At 48.4% G+C, this 23,422-nt stretch overlaps 1 protein-coding gene across 5 annotated transcripts in view; it reads right to left on the reverse strand.

Moving 5' to 3' along the window:
- The window catches only part of LOC118655115 (zinc finger protein 470-like), a 44,335-nt gene that overhangs the window by 19,319 nt on the left and 1,594 nt on the right, over positions 1-23,422 (reverse strand). For 3 of the 5 annotated variants that reach the window (XM_036306565.1, XM_036306564.1, XM_036306561.1), the window contains exons 3-10: positions 22,309-22,435; positions 22,116-22,202; positions 20,624-20,769; positions 19,563-19,671; positions 19,184-19,279; positions 2,681-2,766; positions 1,081-1,207; positions 812-907 (exon numbers count right to left, since the gene is read on the reverse strand). In XM_036306565.1, coding sequence (XP_036162458.1) covers positions 812-907; positions 1,081-1,207; positions 2,681-2,766; positions 19,184-19,279; positions 19,563-19,671; positions 20,624-20,769; positions 22,116-22,202; positions 22,309-22,435 — 874 coding nt within the window. Of the gene's footprint in view, positions 1-811; positions 908-1,080; positions 1,208-2,680; positions 2,767-6,096; positions 6,229-7,730; positions 7,847-19,183; positions 19,280-19,562; positions 19,672-20,623; positions 20,770-22,115; positions 22,203-22,308; positions 22,436-23,422 lie in introns of those variants that run through there. The other 2 variants (XM_036306562.1, XM_036306563.1) reach the window with 2 other exon arrangements.

A 23,422-nucleotide genomic window follows, 5' to 3' on the forward strand; every position in this document is an offset into this window, starting at 1 on the left:
TCACCTTTCACGTGGGTATCAAAAGGTGGTATTCCGAGTCTCATGTGAATTATAAAATATAGATTCAAAAATACATAAAAACATAAAGGTAACACCTTGTGGGACTGAAAACCTTTCCAATTCACAGGGTGGGATGGTGTGAAAGGAGAAAAACAATATATAAACAACAAAGCAAGAAGAAATAATCACAGGACAAGAAAGAAAAAATAATTAAAAGTAGAAGGAAGAACACAGCTATAATGACTGTTAATCCAATAAACACGTTTTTAAAAAAGGAAAAGTTTTAAACAACTGAACACAAATTTGTCTGAGGAATCCAAAAATGCTGACTGTCAGGAATGACTGTAACAATATGGCACGAGGTCAACATAAGTGGAACATAACAGCGTCCAGACACAGACTATGGGATTTGCAGGAGATCAGTGAAGGTCCAGGTGGCACATCGTGCCAGTGAGGAGGAGAAGACCGACTTAAAAAACGGAGTTAGAGGCCCTGACTTGGTAGCTCAGTTGTTAAAAGTGTCTTCCTGATACACCAAAGTCATAGGTTCGATTCCCAGGCAGGGCATATACAACAATCAACCAATTAATTCATAAATAAGTGGAACAACCAATTGATCCCCCCGCCTCCCGCATCATCTCTCTCCATAAAATCAATAACCTTTTTTTTTTTTCCAATAACCTTTTTTTTAATGGAGTTAGAACAAGATGTTTCCATTTCAGAGGGGCTTTTAGAGTTGTTGGCCAACAAGTCTTAGAGAGAAGAAACATCCTGAGAATAGCTTCCCCAGTGCTAGCAATCCTGTACTTACGTGGGCACAGGCCTCCTGCCATCTCGCCATCCGTCACCCAGGGCTCTTCACCCTGCTCCAACAAGGAGATCACGTCTGGCTTAGACACGCAAAGACCTGCATAGAGGAAAAGAAGAAAACGGGCTATGCTGTGGCTATTGCAGAATTATGACCCAGCCCAGACGGTACGGAGAGAAGAGGGACACGGTAGGAAAATGCTGAGAAAGCCGCGAGAGACAGCCAAGGCGGGAAGATTCCTGTGGGGAGGTGAGGGAGGCAGGCACTCTTACCCACGGAAACCAGGGTCCTGTAGTTCTCCAACATCACCTTCCTGTACAGAGTCCTCTGAGCGCGATTCAGGCACTCCCACTCATCCCGGGAGAAGTCTATGGCCACATCTGGGAAAGTCATTGCGTCCTGAAACGACACAAATGCAGTCTTGCTCAACCGGTGTTCACGTCCCCACTCGGGGGGCTCCAGGGTAAAGGGTTCTGCTGCTCACACTCTGGGGGGGAGAGGGGGGAATGTGTGTAAGTAATTGTACGGGGGTCTAACTGACCCAGGAGTGGGAGTTAGTTCCTGGACAACTTTTCTGCCCAGTTATAGTGTATAAATTGGGAAAAATAAAAACATATATGAGAGCCATTCTCTGCTCTTAGAGCAATTCTATGAAATTTATAAAAAACGTCGACTGCATTAAAAACAGTATCATTAAATATTAAATATCTGATCTATATTCGAAGCTACATCACCTTTCTACATGGAGGAACTAAAGAGCTCTGGGACTGCAAGGGAACGTCTGAAGGAAGGACGCCGACCTGACGAACATAATTTCAACCTACACAACATATTCTAAGAAATCTTAATGTTCTTAAGGTGTTAAGAACTGTGCCCAGCCCTGGCCGGTTTGGCTCACTGGATAGAGCGTTGGCCTGTGGACTGAAGGGTCCCGGTTTGGACTCCTAGTCAAGGGCACATGCTCAGGTTGCGGGCTCTGTCCCCAGTAGGGGGCATGCAGGAGGCGGCAAACCATGATTCTCTCTCATCATTGATGTTTCTATCTCTCTCTCCCCTTCCCTTCCTCTCTGAAACCCATAAAAACATCCTATCTAATAAAGTGGGAATATGCAAATTGACCATCACAAACGCTGGTGGCACCCAGTCCTTTCAGCTCCACTGGGGGGTGGAGAGGGGTGGGGGAGGAGTGGGGGCGTGGCAGGCGCAGCCGACCCGCCCTCAGCCCCCCAGCCCCCCAGGGCCAGCCCGAGGCACAGGTAAACCTCAGATGTTAGCTGCCCAGCTGCCCAGGGCCGGCCTGAGGCTCAGGTAACCAGGGCCACCTGAGGCTTGTGCTGCCGGCAGTGGCAGCAGCAGAGGTGTGATGGGGCGTTGTCTTCCCCTGACCACCAGGTCACCTCCCACCCCTGAGGGTTCCCAGACTGTGAGAGTGGGCAGGCAGGGCTGAGGGACTCCCCCTCCAGTGCATGAATTTTCATGCACCAGGCCTCTAGTATTTATATAAATGTTTGCTGCCTTTTCATTTCCCCAGCAGGCTGCTGGCTCTCTGAGAGCCAGATGGGCACATAGGAACCAGGCAGGTGGCAGCTCTCCGATTCCTCTAAGGACTGTATGCTGTGCAGTCAGATGGCGTACAAACAGCTGAGCGCGGGCAATGAAGAGTGAACACCAAACAGGAAGAAGAGGCGGCTTCCAGAGACACGGGGCAGTTGGAGTCCGACCCTGTGACCCCACACTCATCAGGGAGGGAGGAAACAGAAACCAAGCCCCAGGGTTTAACTATGAGGCAGACAATTTTCAGAAGAAAACGAACATGACCAAACCCCGGAAAGGAAAATTATTGTAAGGGGGGAAGGGGGTGTGCTAACTCACCGGGGTCATGGCTGTAAGAAGGTCAATGCCCATTGCCGCCTTTGCCTGGCTCCTCATTCGACGGGCTCTACCCCGTGAGCGCAGAGCTGGGGGAGGAGAGAAGAGGAGTGAGATGGAGCAGCTCTAAGAACCGCAGCCCAGAAACTCTGCCTTCAGCTCCCTCTTTTCATTCTCTCACTCCCACCCACCCTGCCCTCAGCCCAGGCATTCGCTGGGAGACCAGGACGGTACAGCTGGGGTTCTGCTCTGCTCAGGTTTTCAGGCTGAACTCGACCTATGTCCCCCTCCCCTCAAAGCCACTCATTCATCAACAAGAGAAATGTATCAGGTGGGCTGCATATAAAGGTTGTCACCAAAATGTATGCACACTTTACAGCAGAAAGCTCAATTCTGAAAATGAAACGTATTTTAATAAACACTGCCGTTATAATCATTCAAAGTGCATGCATGCATATTTTGGGAGGCACCGATCTTTACACTCCCGATTTAACCTTCATGATCTTCAGTGAAAACAGAAAATGCCGTCACCAGTTCACCCATGAAAGCTCTGGGACGTGAAGTCTTTTGTACAAGGTTCACAGCTTGTCAATAACGGAGCCCAGTCACTGACTTGGGTGGGCCTGATCCTCTCGCCCAAGCTATTCTTCCAAGTAGACACCAGAATATAACAGGAAACACGCCTCCAGGGCAGCTAACCAGCGAGGATTAGTGTAGATTCTATGAGACTTGAAAAAATGATTTCCCGCCCTGGCCGGTTTGGCTCAGTGGATAGAGCATTGGCCTGTGGACTAAAGGGTCCCAGGTTCGATTCTGGCCAAGGGTACATGCCCGGGTTGCAGGCTTGATCCGCAGTGAGGGGCGTGCAGGAGGCAGCGATGATCCATGATTCTCTCCCATCATCGATGTTTCTGTCTCTCTCTCCCTTCTCCCTTCCTCTCTGAAATCAATAAAAATATATTTTAAAAAATAAAATATTTTAAAAAAACAATTTCCCCAGAAAGAGTCTATGTGGCTTGCGGGCCATTGGACAAAACTGTCAGCAGACCCTGGTTCTCATTTTGCTTTGTGACAAACAATAATTTGAAAAAAAGTCCCTTGCCTCCCCTGAGGCGAGTTTCCTCTATCAGGAAAAGTTCTGGTATTTTCCCTCTAAACTCCACAGTTTTCTGAAAGCATAATTATCTATCTATCTATCTATCTATCCATCTATCTATCTATCATCTATTATCTATTTATCTAAAACCCTAAGCGACCATTTGACCGTTTGCTATGGCATGCACTGACCACCAGGGGGCAGATGCTCAACGCAGGAGCTGCTCCCTGGTGGTCAGTGCACTCCCACAGCGGGAGCGCTGCTCAGCTGACCTACAGGTGCCAGACGTCGGGCTCACCGCTGGCGAGCACGGCGAAGGAGGTGTGAGCCTCTCCTGCCTCAGTGCTAAGGCCAAGCCCGCGTGGGCTCCTAGCTGACCGCCTGCCACTTCATACACTACTACATCCCGGATTGCGAGAGGGCGCAGGCCAGGCGCAGGGACCCCACCAGTGCACGAGTCCATGCACCGGGCCTCTAGCGATGATAATAATAAGAGTGAACACTCGTGCCCTAACCCGTTTGGCTCAGTGGATAGAGCGTCAGCCTGTGGACTGAAAGGTCCCAGGTTTGATTCTGGTCAAGGGCGCCAGTGGGCTGAGCTCACTCAGCCCCCTGTGCACCTGTGCCTTGGTTGCAGGCACATCCCCAGTGGGGGGTGTGCAGGAGGCAGCTGATCGATGTTTCTCAGTCTCTATTCCTTTCCCTTTCGCTCTGTAAAAAATCAATAAAATATATTAAAAAAAAAATAGTGAACACTTGTTGAGCACTTTCTACGTGGCCGGCGCCACACCACATATTTTCAGGTATGGGCTCATTTAACCCTTATAACAGTCCTATGAGGTATGTAATAGCAGCATCTCCATTTTATTATTTTTTATGTTAATTTTTAAAATGTTTTTATTGAGCCCTAACCTGTTTGGCTCCGTGGATAGAGCGTCGGCCTGCAGACTGAAAGGTCCCAGGTTCTAGGTTAAAGGTCAAAGGCATGTACCTTGGTTGTGGGCACATCCCCAGTGGGGGGCGTGCAGGAGGCAGCCGATAGATGTTTCTCTCTCATCAATGTTTCTAACTCTCTATCCCTCTCTCTTCTTCCCTGTAAAAAAAATCAATAAAATATATATTTTTTAAAAATGTTTTTATTGATTGTTAGATAGAGAGAGAAGAAGGGAGAGGGAGAAAGAAAAACATCAATGATGAGAGTGCACCATCGATCGACTTCCTCCTGCACATCCCCTACTGGGGATAGAGCCTGCAACCTGGGCAGGTGCCCTGAAGAGGAGTCAAACCAGCAACCTTTTGGTGCACAGGACGGCCCCCAACCAACTAAACCACACCAGCCAGGGCTCATCTCCATTTTATGTAAGAGAAACTGGGTCAGAAAATCTAGGGCCCAGGGAAAAAAGTGAGGCCCTGGCCAGGTAGCTCAGTTGGTTAGAGCACTGTCCCAATACACCAATGTTGTGGGATTGATACCCCATTGGGGCACATACAGGAAGTCAACCAAAGAATGCATAAATAAGTAAGACAACACATCAATTGTTTTCTCTCTCTCTCTCTCTCTCAAAATTAAATAAATAAATAAATAAATAAATAAATAAATAAATAACTAGCTCAGTGGAGGTTTGGGGATCTGAACTCTTAAAGCTATCAAACCGATCTCAGAATTGGTTTCTTCATTGGTCAGAAAGTGTTTAAGAGTTTGGCTCAGTGCATAATGCCTGTGGACTGAAGGGTCCTGGGTTTGATTCTGGTCAAGGGCAGCCCAGGCCCTGGTTGGAGACAACCAACCGATGTGTTTCTCTCACATCAATATTTCTCTCTCTCTTTACCTCTCTTCCACTCTCTCTAAAAAAGGGAAAGGAGGAAAGAAAGGAAAGGAAAAAGAAAGAAAGAAAGAAAGAAAGAAAGAAAGAAAGAAAGAAAGAAAGAAAGAAAGAAAGGAAATAATCCTATATAATAAAAGCATAACGTGCTAAGTGTCCCACCGATCGGTCAACTGTTCGGTTTACCGCTTGACCAGTCCCTATGATGCGCACTGACCACCAGGGGGCAGACGCTCCAACCGGTAGGTTAGCTTGCTGCTGGGGTCCACCAATTGGGACTGGGTCAGACGGGGTCGGACATGCCCTGGAGCCCTTCCTCGGTCCCTCCCCAGCCCCTTGGCCTGATCGGGACTGGGTGAGAAGGCCCTAATTACCCTGATTGCTGGCTAGGCCAAGGGACTCCACCCATGCACGAATTGGTGCCCCAGGCCTCTAGTACAATAATAAAGAAATAACATACAAGAAGAAACTGTGTTAAAAAAGTGTTTAAGAGCACCCACCTCCAGCCCTGGTGGAGGGGACTGCCTGAGAACCAGTGCAACGGGGCCTCTGGAGTCTGCGGACCCTGGGCCCGAAGCCTGGCTCCTCCTGGAAGCGGTTACTTGTCCTCTCTCAGGCTTCAGTGTCCTCGCCTGTGAGGGGAGACAAGGCAGTTTCCGCATCACCCTGTTCTGAGGTTTGGGGTTAGCACCCATCCCAGAGCCTCAGAACTGTCTCCCCCACAGCGCGCATGCACCGACCATCAGCTACCACCACACATGCAGCGAAAAGCAGCAGAGCACTCGGCTGTGAGCAGCACTTCTCTGTTTTTAAATCTGACTTTTCAGTGACAGTTGACATTCGGGAATTTTTTTTTAATATATTTTACTAGAGGCCCCGTGCACGAATTCATGCACCAGTGGGGTCCCTTGGCCTGGCCTCGGGGATTGGGCTGAAACCAGCTCTCCAACAACCCCCCAGGGGTCCCAGGTTATGAGAGGGTGCAGGCCAGGCGAGGGACCCCACTGGTGCATGACTGGGGCCAGGGAATGACTGCGGGAGGGCTCCAGGGCAAGCCCGGCCCAGCTCAGTTCCAATTGGCCAGACCCCAGCGGCAAGCTAACCTACCCTTTGGAGCATCTGCCCCCTGGTGGTCAGTGCACGTCATAGCATATTATGCTTTGATTGGTTGAAGCGATGACCAGACACTTAACATTTAGGCTATTAAGATATAGGATTGATTTTTTACAGAGAGGAAGGGAGTGGGATAGAGAGCTAGAAATATCGATGAGAGAGAAACATCGATCAGCTGCCTCCTGCACACTCCCTACTGGGGATGTGCCCGCAACCAAGGTACATGCCCTTGACCGGAATCGAACCCGGGACCCTTCCTCAGTCCCCGCCGACGCTCTATCCACTGAGCAACACCGGCTAGGGCTACATTCAGGATGTTATCAGGCCCAGGGGACAGCACTGGGCAGCACTCCTTCCCCCTCGCTGTGCTCCCTGGGTGGGGGAGAGAGGCGGGGATATTTTCCTTCATTTAGGACAGCGATGGGGAATGTCCAGCCCTGGGGCGCGGAAGGCCCTGCCAAAGTATTGGGGTGAGTTAATTACATGTCTGACCAAAGAGAGCAGGCTAGTTGTTTATCCTATTTAATTGATTTCAGGGAGGAGGGGAGAGGGAGAGAGAAAGATCCCTGATGAGAGAGGATCATAGTCGGCTGCCTCCTGCACACCCCACACTGGGGATCGAGCCCACAACCCGGGCAAGTGCCCCGACCGGGAATCGAACCCGGGACCCTTCAGTCCGCAGGCCGACGCTCTATCCACTGAGCACACCGGTCAGGGCTCCTTTTCAAGCTGGAATTCTCTAAGGCCCGGGCGTGACGCCATAAACACCCAAACGGCCCCTGTCAGGAGGAAGGTTCTCCACACCCCCCCTCCCCCCTCCCGCCCCACAGCGACGCGGGGCAGGACCCCGACACCTAAGGACTGAGGTGCCCCCCCAAGAGCAACAGCGCGCGCACAGGGGGTGCCCTCTCCCCTGGGTCCTCGGCGCCCCCCGCGCCCCCCAATCCAGCTCCTCGGACGTAGTTCTCCTCCAACCTCCGGGCCTCGGTTCGGCCGCGCCCCCGCCACCCGTCGCGCTTACCTCGGCCCTCAGCCGCCTCGGCCGCCCTGCCCCGCCCCGCCCGCCGGCCTCCCGGTTCGCCACGCTGGCCTCGGGGCGGCGGGGTCCGAGGGGGGCGGTCTCCCCGCGACGGCTCCCGCTCGCAGCCCAGTCAGCCCCTCAGCCCGCCCCGCCCCAACCCGCCCCGGCCGCTGGGAACGCGCGCCCTGCCGGCGCCTGCACTTCCCTTCACACGCCCCTTCACGGCCGCGCACGCACACGCACGCGCACGCACCGACGTTAGCCACGCCCACCGCCCCTCCCGCTATCGCCACAGAACCCAACGGACGCGCGCTCCGCGCCCTGGCCGGAAGTGGGCGTGTCCTGGCGCAGCAACACCCCCTGGGAAATGTAGTCCCCGCCGGGCGGCAGCGAAGCAGGCGACAGAGCTGTCGCACACGGTTCCCCTCCGGTCCTAGTGGTCAGCATCTCCTACAGGTGCCTCCTGGTCCGGAATCGAACCTTTTGGAGCCGCCTCAGCCCCGATTCTGGGTCCCCAGAAGCACGGACCGCCTCCATGGAGCCCCCTCCCAAGCGCGGGGGGCTCCTGGGAGCCACGGGCAGGCTCCGAGGCTGAGAGCCACCAGCCCCAGGGCCTCGGGCGGGCGAGTGAGGTACAGGGCGCTTGGGCCGGTAAAGCCTCGGATGGCCGTGGCGGGGCTCAGAAAGACGGGTCCAGGGGATGGATGGCGCCTGCAGGGCAGGAGCGCTTAGATTTCGCCTGCTGCTCTGTGCAATGTGATTTGTGACTGGGAGTGTAGGTAGGTCACCTGTCCCTCAGTCTCCCTGGCTGCTTCGTCAACCCCTGGCCGGCACACAGCTTCTCGGTCTTGTTTAGGGCCGTCTTCCCGCCAACTAAAAAAGCGTCTGGCATATTGTCAGGTGTCCCCTAAGATGCATGAATTTTATATATACATATATTTCTTTATTGGTTTCAGAGAGGAAGGGACAGGGAGAGAAACATCAATGATGAGAGAGAATCATTGATCGGCTGCCTCCTGCATGCCCCCTAGTGGGGATTGAGCCTGCAACCCAGGCATGTGCCCTTGACCGGAATCGAACCTGGGACCCTTCAGTCCCCAGGCCGACGCTCTATCCACTCAGCCAAGCCAGCTAGGGCAAGATGCATGGATTTTACCTTCAGGAACTCCATCAAGTTCTCAAACTAAAAATCAGGGTACCTAGGTGTGGGAGAACCTTGTTGTTTTGGGCAGAGGGTGGGAAAAGTAAACCCTTTGACATAGCTCAGAGCATTCTCCGTAACAAAAGTCTTGCATGCCAAGGAAAACTACACACTAGAGCATTTTTGGACCATCACTGTCCTACAGTGGACACTTTTATAAAAAAATGTATTTTATTGATTTTTTACAGAGAGGAAGGTAGAGGGATAGAGAATTAGAAACATCGATCAGCCGCCTCTTGCACACTCCCCACTGGGTGGGTATGTGCACGCAACCAAGGTACATGCCCTTGACCAGAATCGAACCCGGGACCCTTGAGTCCGTAGGCCAACGCTCTATCCACTGAGCCAAACCAGTCAGGGCAACAGTGAACACTTTCGATGACTACATCCTGCTTCTCTATAGTCTGATCATTCTGTAGTACCAATTCCTATACAAGCTAGCTTTCTTTGGTCGAAAGATGATAAATCTTACTTAGAACTGGAAGTCAAACATTGGAAGAATGCCAGGTGCCTTGCAGATTTAAAGAACAGAACAGCCGAAACCGGTTTGGCTCAGTGGATAGAGCGTCGGCCTGCAGACTGAAAGGTCCCAGGTTCGATTCCGGTCAAGGGCATGTACCTGGGTTGCGGGCATATCCCCAGTAGGAGATGTGCAGGAGGCAGCTGATCAATGTTTCTCTCTCATCGATGTTTCCGACTCTCTCTCTCTCTCCCTTCCTCTCTGTAAAAAATCAATAAAATATATATATAAAAAAAAAACAAACAGAACAAAACTATGTGAGGAAGAAGTCATTTTAATGGCTCAGAGTGAGAGGTAGAGAGGCAGAAAGCTTCAGGCTGTTGCCAGAGGACGACTCAATTACAACTACTTCCAGTCCAGGAGGGATATTCCACGTAGTTAACAGTGGGTACCATAAGGACCCCAATCAACATGAGTACTGACTGAAAAAAAACACACACTCGGGCCACATGGAAAGCCGGATATTGCCCCCGCTCCTGTCCTGGTATCTCCAATCACACCCAGAGGATGACAAATCCAATTGGCTTAACTGAAAGCATGTGACTGGCAGTTCACCAGAATGCAGAATGAAAAATGTGAGAGTGCCAACAAAGAGCTAGAAAAAGTGTGTGTGTTAAAGACAAAAACAGATTTCAACATATATACTGAAAAATATATACACAAACATGCAGATACATGCACATGCAAAGATATATATATATATATATGCAATTCAGTATTAATTTTGACTCTATGACTACAAGATCACTTTACACATAAGGTTCTGCAAACCACAAATTTTATTTAATAGATTGTGGACAGAAAACTCTCCATAGAAACACACATAGAGCTTAACCTTTTATTTTATTCATTTTTTTATTTTTTAATTTATTGATTTTTTACAGAGAGGGAGAGGGATAGAAAGTTAGAAACATTGATGAGAGAGAAACATTGATCAGCTGCCTCCTGCACACTCCCTACTGGGGATGTGCCCGCAACCAAGGTGCATGCCCTTGACTGGAATCGAACCTGGGACCCTTCAGTCCACAGGCTGACACTCTATCCACTGAGCCAAACCGGTTAGGGCTAGAGCTTAACCTTTTAATACTGACTGGACAATACAGGACTGAATAATTACAATTTAATCTGCTTGGTTGGACACTGAAATCCTTTTTGTCATAATTAAAACAATCTGCCATAAATATTATTTACATCTCCCTATTTATTCCAAAAGGATAACATTAACAGATCTAGAATGACAGTTTCAAGAGAAATGCACATTCATGTTGATAAGTCTTGTGTTACTTTCCAAAAAGGTATGAGACTCACTCACACAGCTAATGATGAACAAGTGCCTGTTCTCCCCACTGATACCAGTGCTGGATGGTATCCAAATTCTAGATTTTGACCCATCTGAGAGGCCAATTTGTTTTAATTTGTAATGGCTAAGAACTTCAAAAATTTTCTTTGTTCATGTGAATTCTTCAACTGTGACAGGCCTGTTGGTATACACTGTCAACTTCTTCCCATTGCTTTGTATGTGTAATAGCACTTTGTTCCTAAATGACATAATTTGTTGTTGGTTTTCCCATATAAGTTGTATATATTTTCTATCAATTGTCTTTTATACCTTTTTGGTGCCTTTCTCAATGCTGAAGTTTTACATCTTTATTTGGGCCAACTTGACTCTCTACCAATGTGTTCTAGGACTCCATGTTCTGCTAAATAAATCCAACTGTATTATATACAATTGTATTACATTCCCCTGGAAGGTGTAAATTTGCTGTTTTTGTTTTGTTTTTGAGAGTAGACAACGGACTGTCAAACATCATTACCCAAAATTAAAAACCAGTCTTTTTATAAAATTTCAAATGCAAAGAAACTTATTGTTAAAATGTCTGGCTATACTTGACAAATTATCTTTCCTCGTGTGGTTTTAAAAAAAAAACCGTCAAAATAAACATATCCTACTGGGACTCTGTTGGGAAAAACACTTTACAAATATTTTAATAGTATCCAGTGTTTCATCTAGAAAAATATATTTCTTTTTATTCACATTTTATATTGTTCAATGTGGTTTAATAGTTTCCCATCACCTCTATTTGAAGTCGCTTGACAGTTTTCATGTTGATGTAAAAGTTGTATTTTCCTTGAAGAAATAATTAGAACCTTTTTATATTACTTCTCTGTGCTAGAGCAGGGGTGGGAAAACTTTTTCTGTAAAAGGATAGTAAATATTTGAGGTTGTGCAGGCTGTATTTTGTATGTTGCAGGTACTCAACTCTGACCTTGTAGAATGAAAGCAGCCAAAGGCAATAAGTAAAAAAATAAAAATGTGTGGCTGTGAGCCAATAAAACTTTATTTACAGACACTGAAATGTAAATTTCATATAATAGTCATGTTGTTATTGTTATAAAATATTATTCTCTTAACTTGTCCAACCATTTAAATATATTTTAAAAATTTAGGTCATGGGCCATTCAAAAAAAGCCAGTGAAACTTTGGCCATGAGTCAGTTTGCTCACCCCTACTCTTTTGTTGTTAATCCTCACCTGAGGATATTTTCCCTTTGGTTTTTAGAGAGTGGAAGGGAGGGGGAGAAACAATGATGTGAGAGAGAGACATTGATAAGTTGCCTCCCGCATGAGACCTGACCAGGTGCAGAGATCGAGTCTGCAACTGAGGTACGGGCCCTTGACCAGAATCAAACCCGGGACCCTTCAATCCTCAGGCTGACACTTTTTCCAATGAGCCAAGTCAGCGAGGGCTGCTGACCCCTACTGTTGATGAGCATACCTCAGGTTAATGGTTCCTTGAAAGTTTAAGAGAACTCATTCATGAGTCCAGGTGACTTTCAATAGATCAAATCCTGCCAAATTTTCTAATTCTCGAGTAACATGTCTGTAGTTTTAGCTTCATTCATATAAAGCTTGCGTTTTCTGATTGTTCCAGGTGGCCTACTCATCCATATTCCCTGCACACTTCCTAAGACTGTTGTCAGATGCAAAGCTAAATTTTCTCACCAAGTGCACCTTACATTTATGCAGATAAGGTGGAAACCCACAACACGAACTCAGCAAAATGGAATCAAGTTTTAAAGCGACATAGGCAAAGCTTCATGGACTTCCCCAAACTCATCTTCCCAATTTAAAACCTTGTTCCGCCTGGTCTTGTGTTATGCACCATTTTTATTCAGAGCTAACTATGGCAATGCTTCAATGTCCCAAAATAATGTTTTAAAGGAGCTAAGTCACTCACACTTTGTGTGGATGAGGCACTGTTCTAGGAGCTCTTAGGTAGTAGCCAGTTTAGAGGACCTCAACGCAAGTTTTTACATCAGAAGTGAGCGAGTTACACTCACACCCACATCACCCTGACTGCCACATGAAAAACAACCTTGCGAGGACAAAAACAAAAGAGCAGAGACCAGTCTATACACTACTGGAGTAGTCTAGCTGGAAGAACGATACTGAGATTATGGTGATGGGAGCGAGGATGGGTTCCAGAGATATCTGGGAAAAAGATCCACAGGATTTGACGTGGAAGGTAAGGAGGGGCGTGCGGATGACTCTCCGGCATGAACTCGCTGATGAGCGAAGTGTGTGCTCTGCCTGAAGACTTTCCTGCTTTTCTTGTAGTTATAGGCCCGCTCTCCTGTGTGGACTCGCTTGTGTTGATTGAGGTGTCCAATCTGGATGAAGGTTTTCCTACACTCCTTGCATTCATACGGTTTCTTTCCGGAATGAATCCGCTGATGCACGCTAAGGGACTGGCGATGGCTAAAGGCTTTGCCACAGGCAGTGCACTCATACGGTCTCTCTCCGGTGTGACTTCTGCGATGACAAATCAGGGATGACTTTGTCTTAAATGCCTTTCCACACTCAATACATTCATAAGGCCGCTGGCCCGTGTGAAGCCGCTGATGTTGAGTACAGGAGGAGTTATCACCAAAGGCCTTCCCGCACTCGACACATTTATAGGGCTTCTCTCCGGTATGAATTCTCTGATGCTGAATGAGGTGTGTGGTCTGGCTGAAGGCTTTCCCACATTCCTTGCACTCATATGGCTTCTCTCCCGTATGAGTTTTCTGATGCTGTACGAGGTGAGCCTTCTGGGTGAAGGCTTTACTGCAAACTTTACACCCATAGGGCTTTTCTCCAGTGTGAATTCTCTGGTGAGTGGCGAGCTGTGAACTGATGCTGAAGGATTTGCCACATTCCCCACACTCAAAGGGCTTCTCTCCAGTGTGAATTCTCAAGTGACTAGCAAGGTGTATATTCTGCCTAAAAGCTTTCCCACATTCTTTGCACTTAAAAGGTTTCTCTCCAGAATGCACTCTTTGATGTTGAGTGAGGGATGCATGATGGCTGAAGGCTTTTCGACAAACATCACACTCATACGGTTTCTCTCCAGTATGAATCCTTTGATGAACAGTAAGGGATGAGCCGTACCTGAAGGACTTGTCGCACACATCACATTTGTAGGGTTTCTCTCCAGTATGAATTCTCCTGTGTTGATTAAGTCCTATGTGGTCACTGAAGGCTTTCCCACAGTTGATGCATTCAAAGGGTTTCTCCCCAGTGTGATAGTATCTCCAGTGACGAATAAGGGATGTGTTCTGTATGAAGGCTTTCCCACAGTCAATGCACTCATAGGGCTTCTTGCCAGTGTGACATCTTTGATGTCGGGCAAAGGATGAGCCATCGCTAAAGGCCTTTCCACACTCGTTACATTTATAGGGTTTCTCTCCAGTGTGAATTCTCTGATGAACAGTAAGAGATGAGCTCTGGGTAAAAGTTTTCTTACATTCATTACATTTGAAAAGTTTTTTTCCTGTGCAGATTCCTGTATGTTTTATCACCACTGTATTTTGGGGGAAACTTTTCTTAACTGAATCATGGTTATTAACTCTCTCATCTGAAACGTCCAAAGGGAACCATCTTCCAGATTTGTTATACGTATGCTCTCTTTCTTTAGAGAGGGTTTTGCTATTAGTGACTGTTTCTTGCCTGAATTGTGTCTCCCAGCCTACCAGCTTCCTTTCAAACACACCCTCAGAATCCCAATTTTCTCTGAAAGTTGAACATTCCAGATTAGTGCTTAAAGTTCTGTCTGTTAGCACATCAGCAAATAAATCCTGCTTTGGAAATAATTCCTGGGTCTCATGTACAGATTGTTGGCCTGAAACATATCAAGAAAACAAATATTTCCTTTATCATGGACTAGAAAAAAATATGCTAAAAAGAAAACTGTAAATGGATTCACTAAATGGTGAATTAAACCACATAAACAATGCATTTGTAAAAGCTATTGCATTTAAACATGCAGCCTACAATGTATATGAGAGACCCCAGACTGAATCCATACAGGAACCTCAGGAGACATGAGAAGAAAATATATATGTGGACTGGTTACATATCAAAAGAGTGGGAGTTGAAAAAAACGTTCTGCAATCACACCACCTAAAAATATACCCTATGACATTCGCTGACTTCAATTATTTCACTCTCTGTCTATCTGGCTTTGGATGCCACACAGTCATCACATCACAAAAGTTGTTCTAAGAAACAGGCCAAACGCACAAAAAGAGACTGCACTCTGTAACGTGCATTAAGAGTATCTGAAAGCCTGATTACTGCCCTATGACCAGGAAATGATGCTTCTGTAAACCATATTTTATTTGAATAATTTCAACAAAAGCAACATTACCAGTTGATGGCCAAAGCTCAGTAGTCCCATTGAATCATTTTTACATTTGTGAACCTATTTGTTTACTTCCCATGAGCCTGATAAAATCTTCGCTTCTTTCCTGGCCATTTAATAAGGATAGGGTCTTGCAATTTAATTTCTCATTTTGAGGAGATTGTTTTTATAATAATGGTGAGTCTTAATATTGTAATTAATTATGCTCAGATGTACTACTGAAAAAATATATGTTTTATTCCACACTTTCAGGTTATAGGGAGGAATGTATATATCTGAAATCCTTTTGCTAAATCAGTTAGCATATACCCAAAATTGTGCATATGTAGTTGTATCTTAATAAATATACATAGATGAAATTGGTATTGGGAGATGATGCAGAGAGACAAATGTCTGAAAAAAGATGATGGTAAGATAGGGAAAAGGAAATATTCTTTTTTTTAAAATATATATTTTATTGATTTTTTAATTGACTTTTTACAGAGGAAGAGAGAGGGAGAGAGAGTCAGAAACATCGATCAGCTGCTTCCTGCACACTCCCCACTGGGGATGTACATGTCCTTGACCAGAATCAAACCTGGGACCCTTGAGTCCGCAGGGCAATGAGAGAGAATCATTGATTGGCTGCCTCCTACACACCCCCTACTGGGGAACGAGCCTGCAACCCAGGCATGTGCCCTCGGCCGGAATAGAACCTGGGACCCTTCAGTCCACAGGCTGACGCTCTATCCACTGAGCCAAGCCGGCTAGGGCTATTCTTTTTTTAAATAATAAAAAAACACCGAAATCTTTCCTTCTTAAATCAAACCAAATAAGGATGCCTTTTTCACTACTTCTATTCAACACTGGTCCGGAAGTTCTAGCCAGAACAATTAGATATAGAAATAAAAGGCATCCAAATTTGCAGATGGTATGATCTCATATACAGAAAACACTAAAGAATTCACAAGCAAAGTGTCAGAGTTAATAGGCTAATTAATTAAAATTGCAGGTTACAAGAGCAACACACAAAAATCGCTACATTTGTATACACTCAGAATGAACACTATGAAAAGGAAATTATGAAAACAATTCCATAAAAAATAGCATTAAGCCCTAACCAGTTTGGCTCAGCGGATGGAGCATCGGCCTGTGAACTGAAAGGTCCCAGGTTCGATTCCGGTCAAGGGCATGTATCTTGGTTACGGGCACATCCCCAGTAGGGGGTGTGCAGGAGGAAGCTGATCGATGTTTCTCTCTCATCAATGTTTCTAACTCTCTATCCCTCTCCCTTCCTCTCTATAAGAAAATCAATAAAATATATTTTTTTAAAAATAGCATTAAAAGAAGAAATTAGTTAGGAATAAATTTACCCAAGGAGGTGCAAGACTGATGCTGAAAACTACAAAACATTGCTCAATAAAATTAAGAAGAGTTAAATAAATGGAAAGACATCCTGTGTTCATGGATAGGAAGACTCAACAATTTGTCATGGACAGGAAGAGAGCAAAAAACAAGTAAGTAAGCAACAGAAAGGAGAGCAAATGGAAAAAAGGGGGGAAAAAAGAAAGAAAAAGGAAACCAAGTATATTATTTAATATATCTACTAATAAAAAGAAAAACTATGGCCCTGACCGGTTTGGCTCAGCAGATAGAGCATCGGCCTGCGGACTCAAGGGTCCCAGGTTCGATTCCGGTCGGGGGCATGTACCTTGGTTGCGGGCACATCCCCAGTGGGGAGTGTGCAGGGGGCAGCTGATTGATGTTTCTCTCTCATTGATGTTTCTAACTCTCTATCCCTCTCCCTTCCTCTCTGTAAAAAAATCAATAAAATATATTTTAAAAAAAAGAAAGAAAAACTATGAGTAAAAGTGTTCAACAGAGTAAATGCTTCTATTAATGAAGATACCACCCAATTTAAACTACTGTACAGCAAGAAACATCATGCAAACTTAGAGACCACACAAAACTAAGAAAAAAAAATGTATCACATTCACCAAATAGGACTTATATTATATAAAGGCAAGGAATTAGAACCCAATAGAAACGTAGATAATGAGTATAAAGACACCATTAACAGAATCTGAACTCCAAATGAACTTAAATGCATACATTCTCAACATCACAAGCTTCTGGAAAGTAAATATTAAATAAAACTCAATTTTCATTCAACAGCTTGGCAAAAATGGAAGAAAACAAAACACACCAACCAACCAAATACTACTGGGGAGATGTTTCTCACCAATGGTTTAGCACTATACCCGTGAAACTTTAAAAACATGTGTACTTTACCATGCAAAGAGATCTGTGCAAACGGGACCACTTTTTAAAAACTGGAAAAGACCTAAATGTTCAAATGTCGTCAACAGTAAGTCAGGTAAGTGAACTGTATCTATATACTGTAATACTAGATAGCCATTAAAATAAAAAAAAACTACATGTATCAAGTTTCTAAAGACATAAACAGAAGGAGAAATTATAAAAGAATACATGAGACTATGTAAGAATTTCTGAAGTTTTACATTTTTAAAAGGTCTACTTAAAACAAAAACTCTTATTACCATACTAGAGGCCCGGTGCACAGGATTCGTGCATTGGTGGGGGGCCGTGGCCTGCGGAAATCGGCCCACTGTGGGAGCGCTACTCATCCCGGTCAGCCAAGCGGTGCTCCCACTGTGGGAGCACACTGACCACCAGGGGGCAGCTCCTGTGTTGAGCGTCTGCACCCTGGTGGTCAGTGCACGTCATAGCAACTGGTCAACCAGTCATTCTGGTCATTCTGCCGTTTGCGGGATTTTATTACATAGGATGTGAAAATAGTTTGAGACAGAACATCAAAAAACTAGTATGCTTTACAGAAAAGTCCCTGAGACTATAAAGGACATGAATAGATACGTGGGTGTAAATGAGAAACATTTTATAAAAGGATAAAGAGAATAACCAAATTCAGGGAAAGTATTCAAACGTTTTCATAATAAAAAAGTACCTTGTGGCCATAATGTTTCTTCAAATAATAAGTAAGCATTTTCATCAAGATACCCGATGTGCTGAGGACACAATGAAACCCACACTCCTGGTCATCGCTAGAGTTGCTGAAAGCAAAGCAGCTCTCAGAGCCTAGCAGACGTCCAGGTCCAGGAACACAGCGATCCCCAAAGCACCTGGTTTCCCCTTCCATAGGATGCTTATTGTACGCACACTTTCCATAACAATAGATGTGAAGTAACCTAACTGAGATGTGCAACATGGAGGGCGTGTGAAAGTATCTGTGTGCACGACTGACTGTGTGACACTACAATCCCCACTACGTTCAAAATACGTGTTTATCATGACTTGAAAGGGGTCAAAGTTGCTTTGATAACATATTGTGTTTACAGGGTCATCCAGACAGGTGATAGGATTACACTTTCTACAAACCATTATTTGTCAAAGAAATTTCTTCGCCTTCCCTTGTGTAGCAAACAAGGAGGAGACCCCCCACCACTGACGCCTTCTTGCCATCCGACTTCCGCCCACCCTGTCCAACTACAAGAACGCTACCGGGATCCCCTCCTTTGCCCCTGCAATGCCTTATGGGAAATTCTGCAATTTCTACCTCATGCCAGTTATCCATGAATATGTCTTATCCTCCCAGTATTAGAGTAACGGTCTGAGTAACGTACTCGCAAACTCCGTCTCTCTCCAACACCTGCCAATGCCAAGCAGAGTGGCCCCCTCAGTCAACTGTCGATTGGTGGTTCTCAGAGGAATGGACGCACATGAAGTGAATGGGCCTCTGACCGAGGAGGAGGAAACCTTTGGAAGGCAGCGCAAGAGCCCACGGGGCCAGGAAAGGTCACTTGAGGAACAGAGTGGCTGACGCACGTCCGAGTGGCCAGAAACACGAGGAGGGCTACCGACACAAGTCACCACCCAGAAGAGGAGGACAACTTTGAAGAGGCAGGCCTCAATTTTCCCTCCAGCCCAACAGGCCTGGGCAGCGTTGACCCCTGTGCCTTAGCAAGGACGCGGCCTCCAGGGCAGCTCCGCCTCCGAGGTGAAGGCTTTCCATGCCCGCCTCCCGCGCTCACCTGAGAAGAGGCCTCCCGCCAGCTCTCTCTTCGCCAGCCAGGGCTCCCTCCCGCGATGCAGCTGAGAAGGCCACTGCAGCCGGGACACACAGCGCCCTGCGTGGACAAGGACAGGGGTCCGTCACGCTCGTGGCCTCTGCAGAGCCAGCCCCTCGGCTCCGGGAGCAAAGGGTCAGCACAGGAGGAGCAGGAAGAAGAGTGAGGAGGCCCTGACAGCACAGAGCGCTTCACGCACAACGAAGACACCGGCTTTCCGCTCCACCAGCAGCAAACGCTCCTCAGAAACCGACAGCAACCTCAGCCCGACACCGCAGGGCGCCCACCACACGCACACACCTCAGCACCGAGGGGGTAAGTCAGGCTGGGAGCGACGCCTCACCTGCCTCCAGGTCCGGGCTCCCCTGCGTCACATCCTTAGGGAAACTCCCCTGGGCCGGGCCGGGCTGCTGCGAGGAGTCGCTGGCCACCCGCGTGCTGGTCGCCAAGCCCTGAAACGGCACAGACGGGCTGTGAAGCCATCCCCGTGACCCGCAGCGGCCTGGCGAGGCGCCGGGCCCACACCCTGGGAGAGACGTCTCCCCAGGAACCCTCGCTTAGCTCCCGAGTGACGCAGGTCGGGGGGCTGGACCGAGTGACAGCGCGTGCGTTTGGCGGGAGGGAGAAAACAGGAGAGCCTGCTCTGCGGTGGGAAATGTGTGATTCTGTGGAGGAGGATGAGCGCCCACAGCGTGGACTTCCTCCTGCGACTGAAGGCCGCCCCCCAGCTCGGGTATTGGGTGACTCGGGGGGCTTCCTCTCAGCTGAGAGGAAGGGGAGCGCCTGTTGCAGGGTCCCTCACAGCAGCACGTGCTGCCGTGTCCTGACTTAGCAGATGTTTGTGACTCATCGCACTGAAGTTCCCACTTTTCTGAGCATCACACCTGCTCGCTCCTTCTCCTGGGCGGAGCCTGTCTGCAGGCAGCGCTGCATTCAGAGGAGAGCTTCTCCCCTGGCCGGTGTGGCTCAGTGGGTAGAGCGTCAGCCTGCGGACTAAATGGTCCCGGGTTCAATTCCGGTCAAGGACACGTACCTTGGTTGCAGGCTCCTCCCCGGCCCAGGCCCTGGTCGGGGTGCGTGCAGGAGGCAACCAACCCATCGATGTGTCTCTCTCCCATCGCTGTTTCTGTCTGTCTTGCCCTCTCTTCTATTCTCCTTAAACACCAATGGGAAAACATCCTGGGGCAAGGATTAACCAAAACAGCAAAGGAGAGCGTGTCCCCCACTCACTGCGGGCACGGCCTCCTTCCTCCCATGCTGGTCTCCCTGGGTCTGAGGACTGCCCGCCTACACTGCTGAAACAGGAGGCTGTGCCTGGGAGCCCTCTGCTCTGCCTTCCTCAATGTCACCTCCTGCCAGCTGCCGCCAACACGCCCTCTGCACCCCATGCAAGGCCCCACTTACCAGCTGCCTCTCGAGCAGAGCCTCGCCATCACAGAGCTGCCCCTGCCCGGAGCCCTGCAGGCAGCAGCCGGCCCGTCTGTGCAGCAGCGCTGGTCTGGACAGCTGTTCCTCACACAGCCCCTCCTCCGCGGGCACAGCCTTCCCGCCTGAAAGACATCATGACAGGAGGCGGCGCTTGCACTGGGGGTCAGAGTGAAGAACACCCCACCGGGCAACCAGAGGACTCAATCCTCAGAGGAGCATCACTGTGAGAGCTGTTCCCTGATTAACCAACCTCACTGAGGTTCCCTCGCTTCTGGAGCTTTAACCCTGCACATGGTGAGCCTCCTCACCTCAATGCTGACACACCACGCTGTCAGCAGGGAGGGAGGGAGCACTGGGAGGTCAGCTCAGAGAGCTCACAGCCTGGCATCTAGGATGCAGTGTGGGGGGACAGACCAGCGGGAGGGAGGGAGCACTGGGAGGTCAGCTCAGAGAGCTCACAGAGGGCATCTGAGGTGCAGTGTAAGAGGACAGATCAGGGGGAGGGAGGCCACAGGAGGAAATGCCGTCTAATCCTTACTTGAGTTACTCAGCAACACTCACTGTGACTCTTTCTCCATTTTATTCAGCAAACACGTCTTCTCCAGCTCACTAGCCTCCTGCTTTATTACTAATAAAGTTAGTACTAATAAACATGGATGCTCAGTGGAACCCTTGCAGGAACACACCATCCTAGCCCTCCTGAGCCACATGGGGGCCCCCGTGAGCCACCGTAACATATGCCTCTGGGCCCCTGTCCTGTCAGCATCACCTGTTCCTCTGAAGTGTGAGCGGTAACAATTGTTTTTAAAAAGTCCATAAACCAGTCATTTCATCAAAGAGAAATAAGATAGTGAACATGACACCAGCGTCGGCCAAACATGCTTTAAAGACCTGAGAGGACCACGTGAGTCTGACCGTCAAGGGGCGGGAGGGAGCTAGGGAAGACGGCCGGAGCAGAGGAGTGTGGTTATGTTAGAGCAGTGGTTCTCAACCTTCCTAACGCCGCGACCCTTTAATACAGTTCCTCATGTTGTGACCCAACCATAAAATTATTTTCGTTGCTACTTCATCACTGTCATGTTGCTACTGTGATGAATCGTTATGTAAATATCTGATATGCAGGATGTATTTTCATTGTTACAAATTGAACATAATGAAAGCATAGTGATTAATCACAAAAGCAGTATGTAATTATGTATGTGTTTTCCGATGGTCTTAGGTGACCCCTGTGAAAGGGTCGTTCGACCACCAAAGGGGTCGCGACCCACAGGTTGAGAACCGCTGTGTTAGAGGGACGGGGCAAAGCTGGAGAGCAGCGACGGCAGATGAAAGCGCGGGGCGTCCATTCCAGGGGGACTTCCTTGCCCTCCAGGCCCCGAGCTCAGGAGCCTCCTGATGACCCCGCCTGCCTGAGGTGGCTGACCTGTGACCCCCAGTGAGCGGCCCCCACCTGGTCTCCCACGCTCACCTGGGCACCAGCCTCCTGTCTTGGCCATGCAGGGCTCTGTCCTCTGTTCCAAGGAGGAGATCACATCGGGCTTAGAGCGGCAGAGCCCTGAATGATAGAGAGAAGCGGGAGGTGGTCGTGCTATGAGGGGAGAGGGCTGGAGAGGGCGGCCCGCAGCGGACAGGGGAGGTGGGAGCGAGGGGGGGACCCGTACCCAGCGACACCAGGTTCCGGTAGTTCTCCAGCATCACGTCTCTGTACAGGGCCTTCTGGGCGCAGCTCAGCCGGCCCCACTCCTCCTGGGAGAAAGCGACGTCCACGTCCCCAAACGTCACTGCGATCTGGAAGGACAGACCACATGTCTGCTTGGCCCCTCATGACGGGGCTGCTATGGACTACATGGTGTCCCCCAGATTCAAAGGTGGAAGTGCTAACCCCAGGACGCCTCAGTGTGACTGCCTGTGGAGGCAGGGCCCTAGAAGAGGTGAGGAAAAGTGAAACGCGGTCACGTGGTCGGGCCCTAAGCAGTCTGACCCGTGTCCTCCTAAGAGGAGGAAGCAGTACCAGGAACGGGGGAGCAGAGGCGGCAGGAGGGGGGCCACCTGCATGCTGAGCAAGGAGGCCCCAGGAGAACCAACCCGGCGGACGCCTTGACCTTGAACTTGTGGCCACCGGAACCGTGAGAGAAGAAACGGCTGATGTGTAGGTGCCCCCGACCTGTGGTGCTTTGCCACGGAGCCCTCACAACCGGACCTGCCTGGGATCGAAGGATTGCCTTCTCTTGGTTCCAATGAGAGAATATACACACGAGGAATACTAGCTGGTGATCTGGAAATCTAGTGTCATGTCATCAACCCCAGAGAAAAGAGAGAGACACGGAGACCGCCCCTGCCCCGGGGGACTGGCTCATCTGTGTGGGTGAAAGGGGGTACAGGCAAGAAACAATTGTAAATGGCCCTGGCCGGTGTGGCTCAGTGGATAGAGCGTCGGCCTGCGGACTGAAGGGTCCCAGGTTCGATTCCGGTCAAGGGCATGTACCTGGGTTGCGGGCACATCTCCAGTAGGGAGTGTGCAGGAGGCAGCTGATCGATGTTTCTCTCTCATCCATGTTTCTAACTCTCTATCCCTCTCCCTTCCTCTCTGTAAAAAAAATCAATAAAATACATTTTTTTAAAAAAAATAAATGGAAAATACCCTCGGGTGAGGATAAAAAAAAAATGTTGAAAAACAAACAGATAATAAAATAAGTTTAAAAAAGAAGAAAAGCCGAAACCGGTTTGGCTCAGTGGATAGAGAGTCAGCCTGCGGACTGAAGGGTCCCAGGTTCG

The sequence above is a fragment of the Myotis myotis genome, unplaced genomic scaffold (genome assembly GCF_014108235.1).
Source record: "Myotis myotis isolate mMyoMyo1 unplaced genomic scaffold, mMyoMyo1.p scaffold_m19_p_42, whole genome shotgun sequence".
Lineage (NCBI taxonomy): Eukaryota > Metazoa > Chordata > Mammalia > Chiroptera > Vespertilionidae > Myotis > Myotis myotis.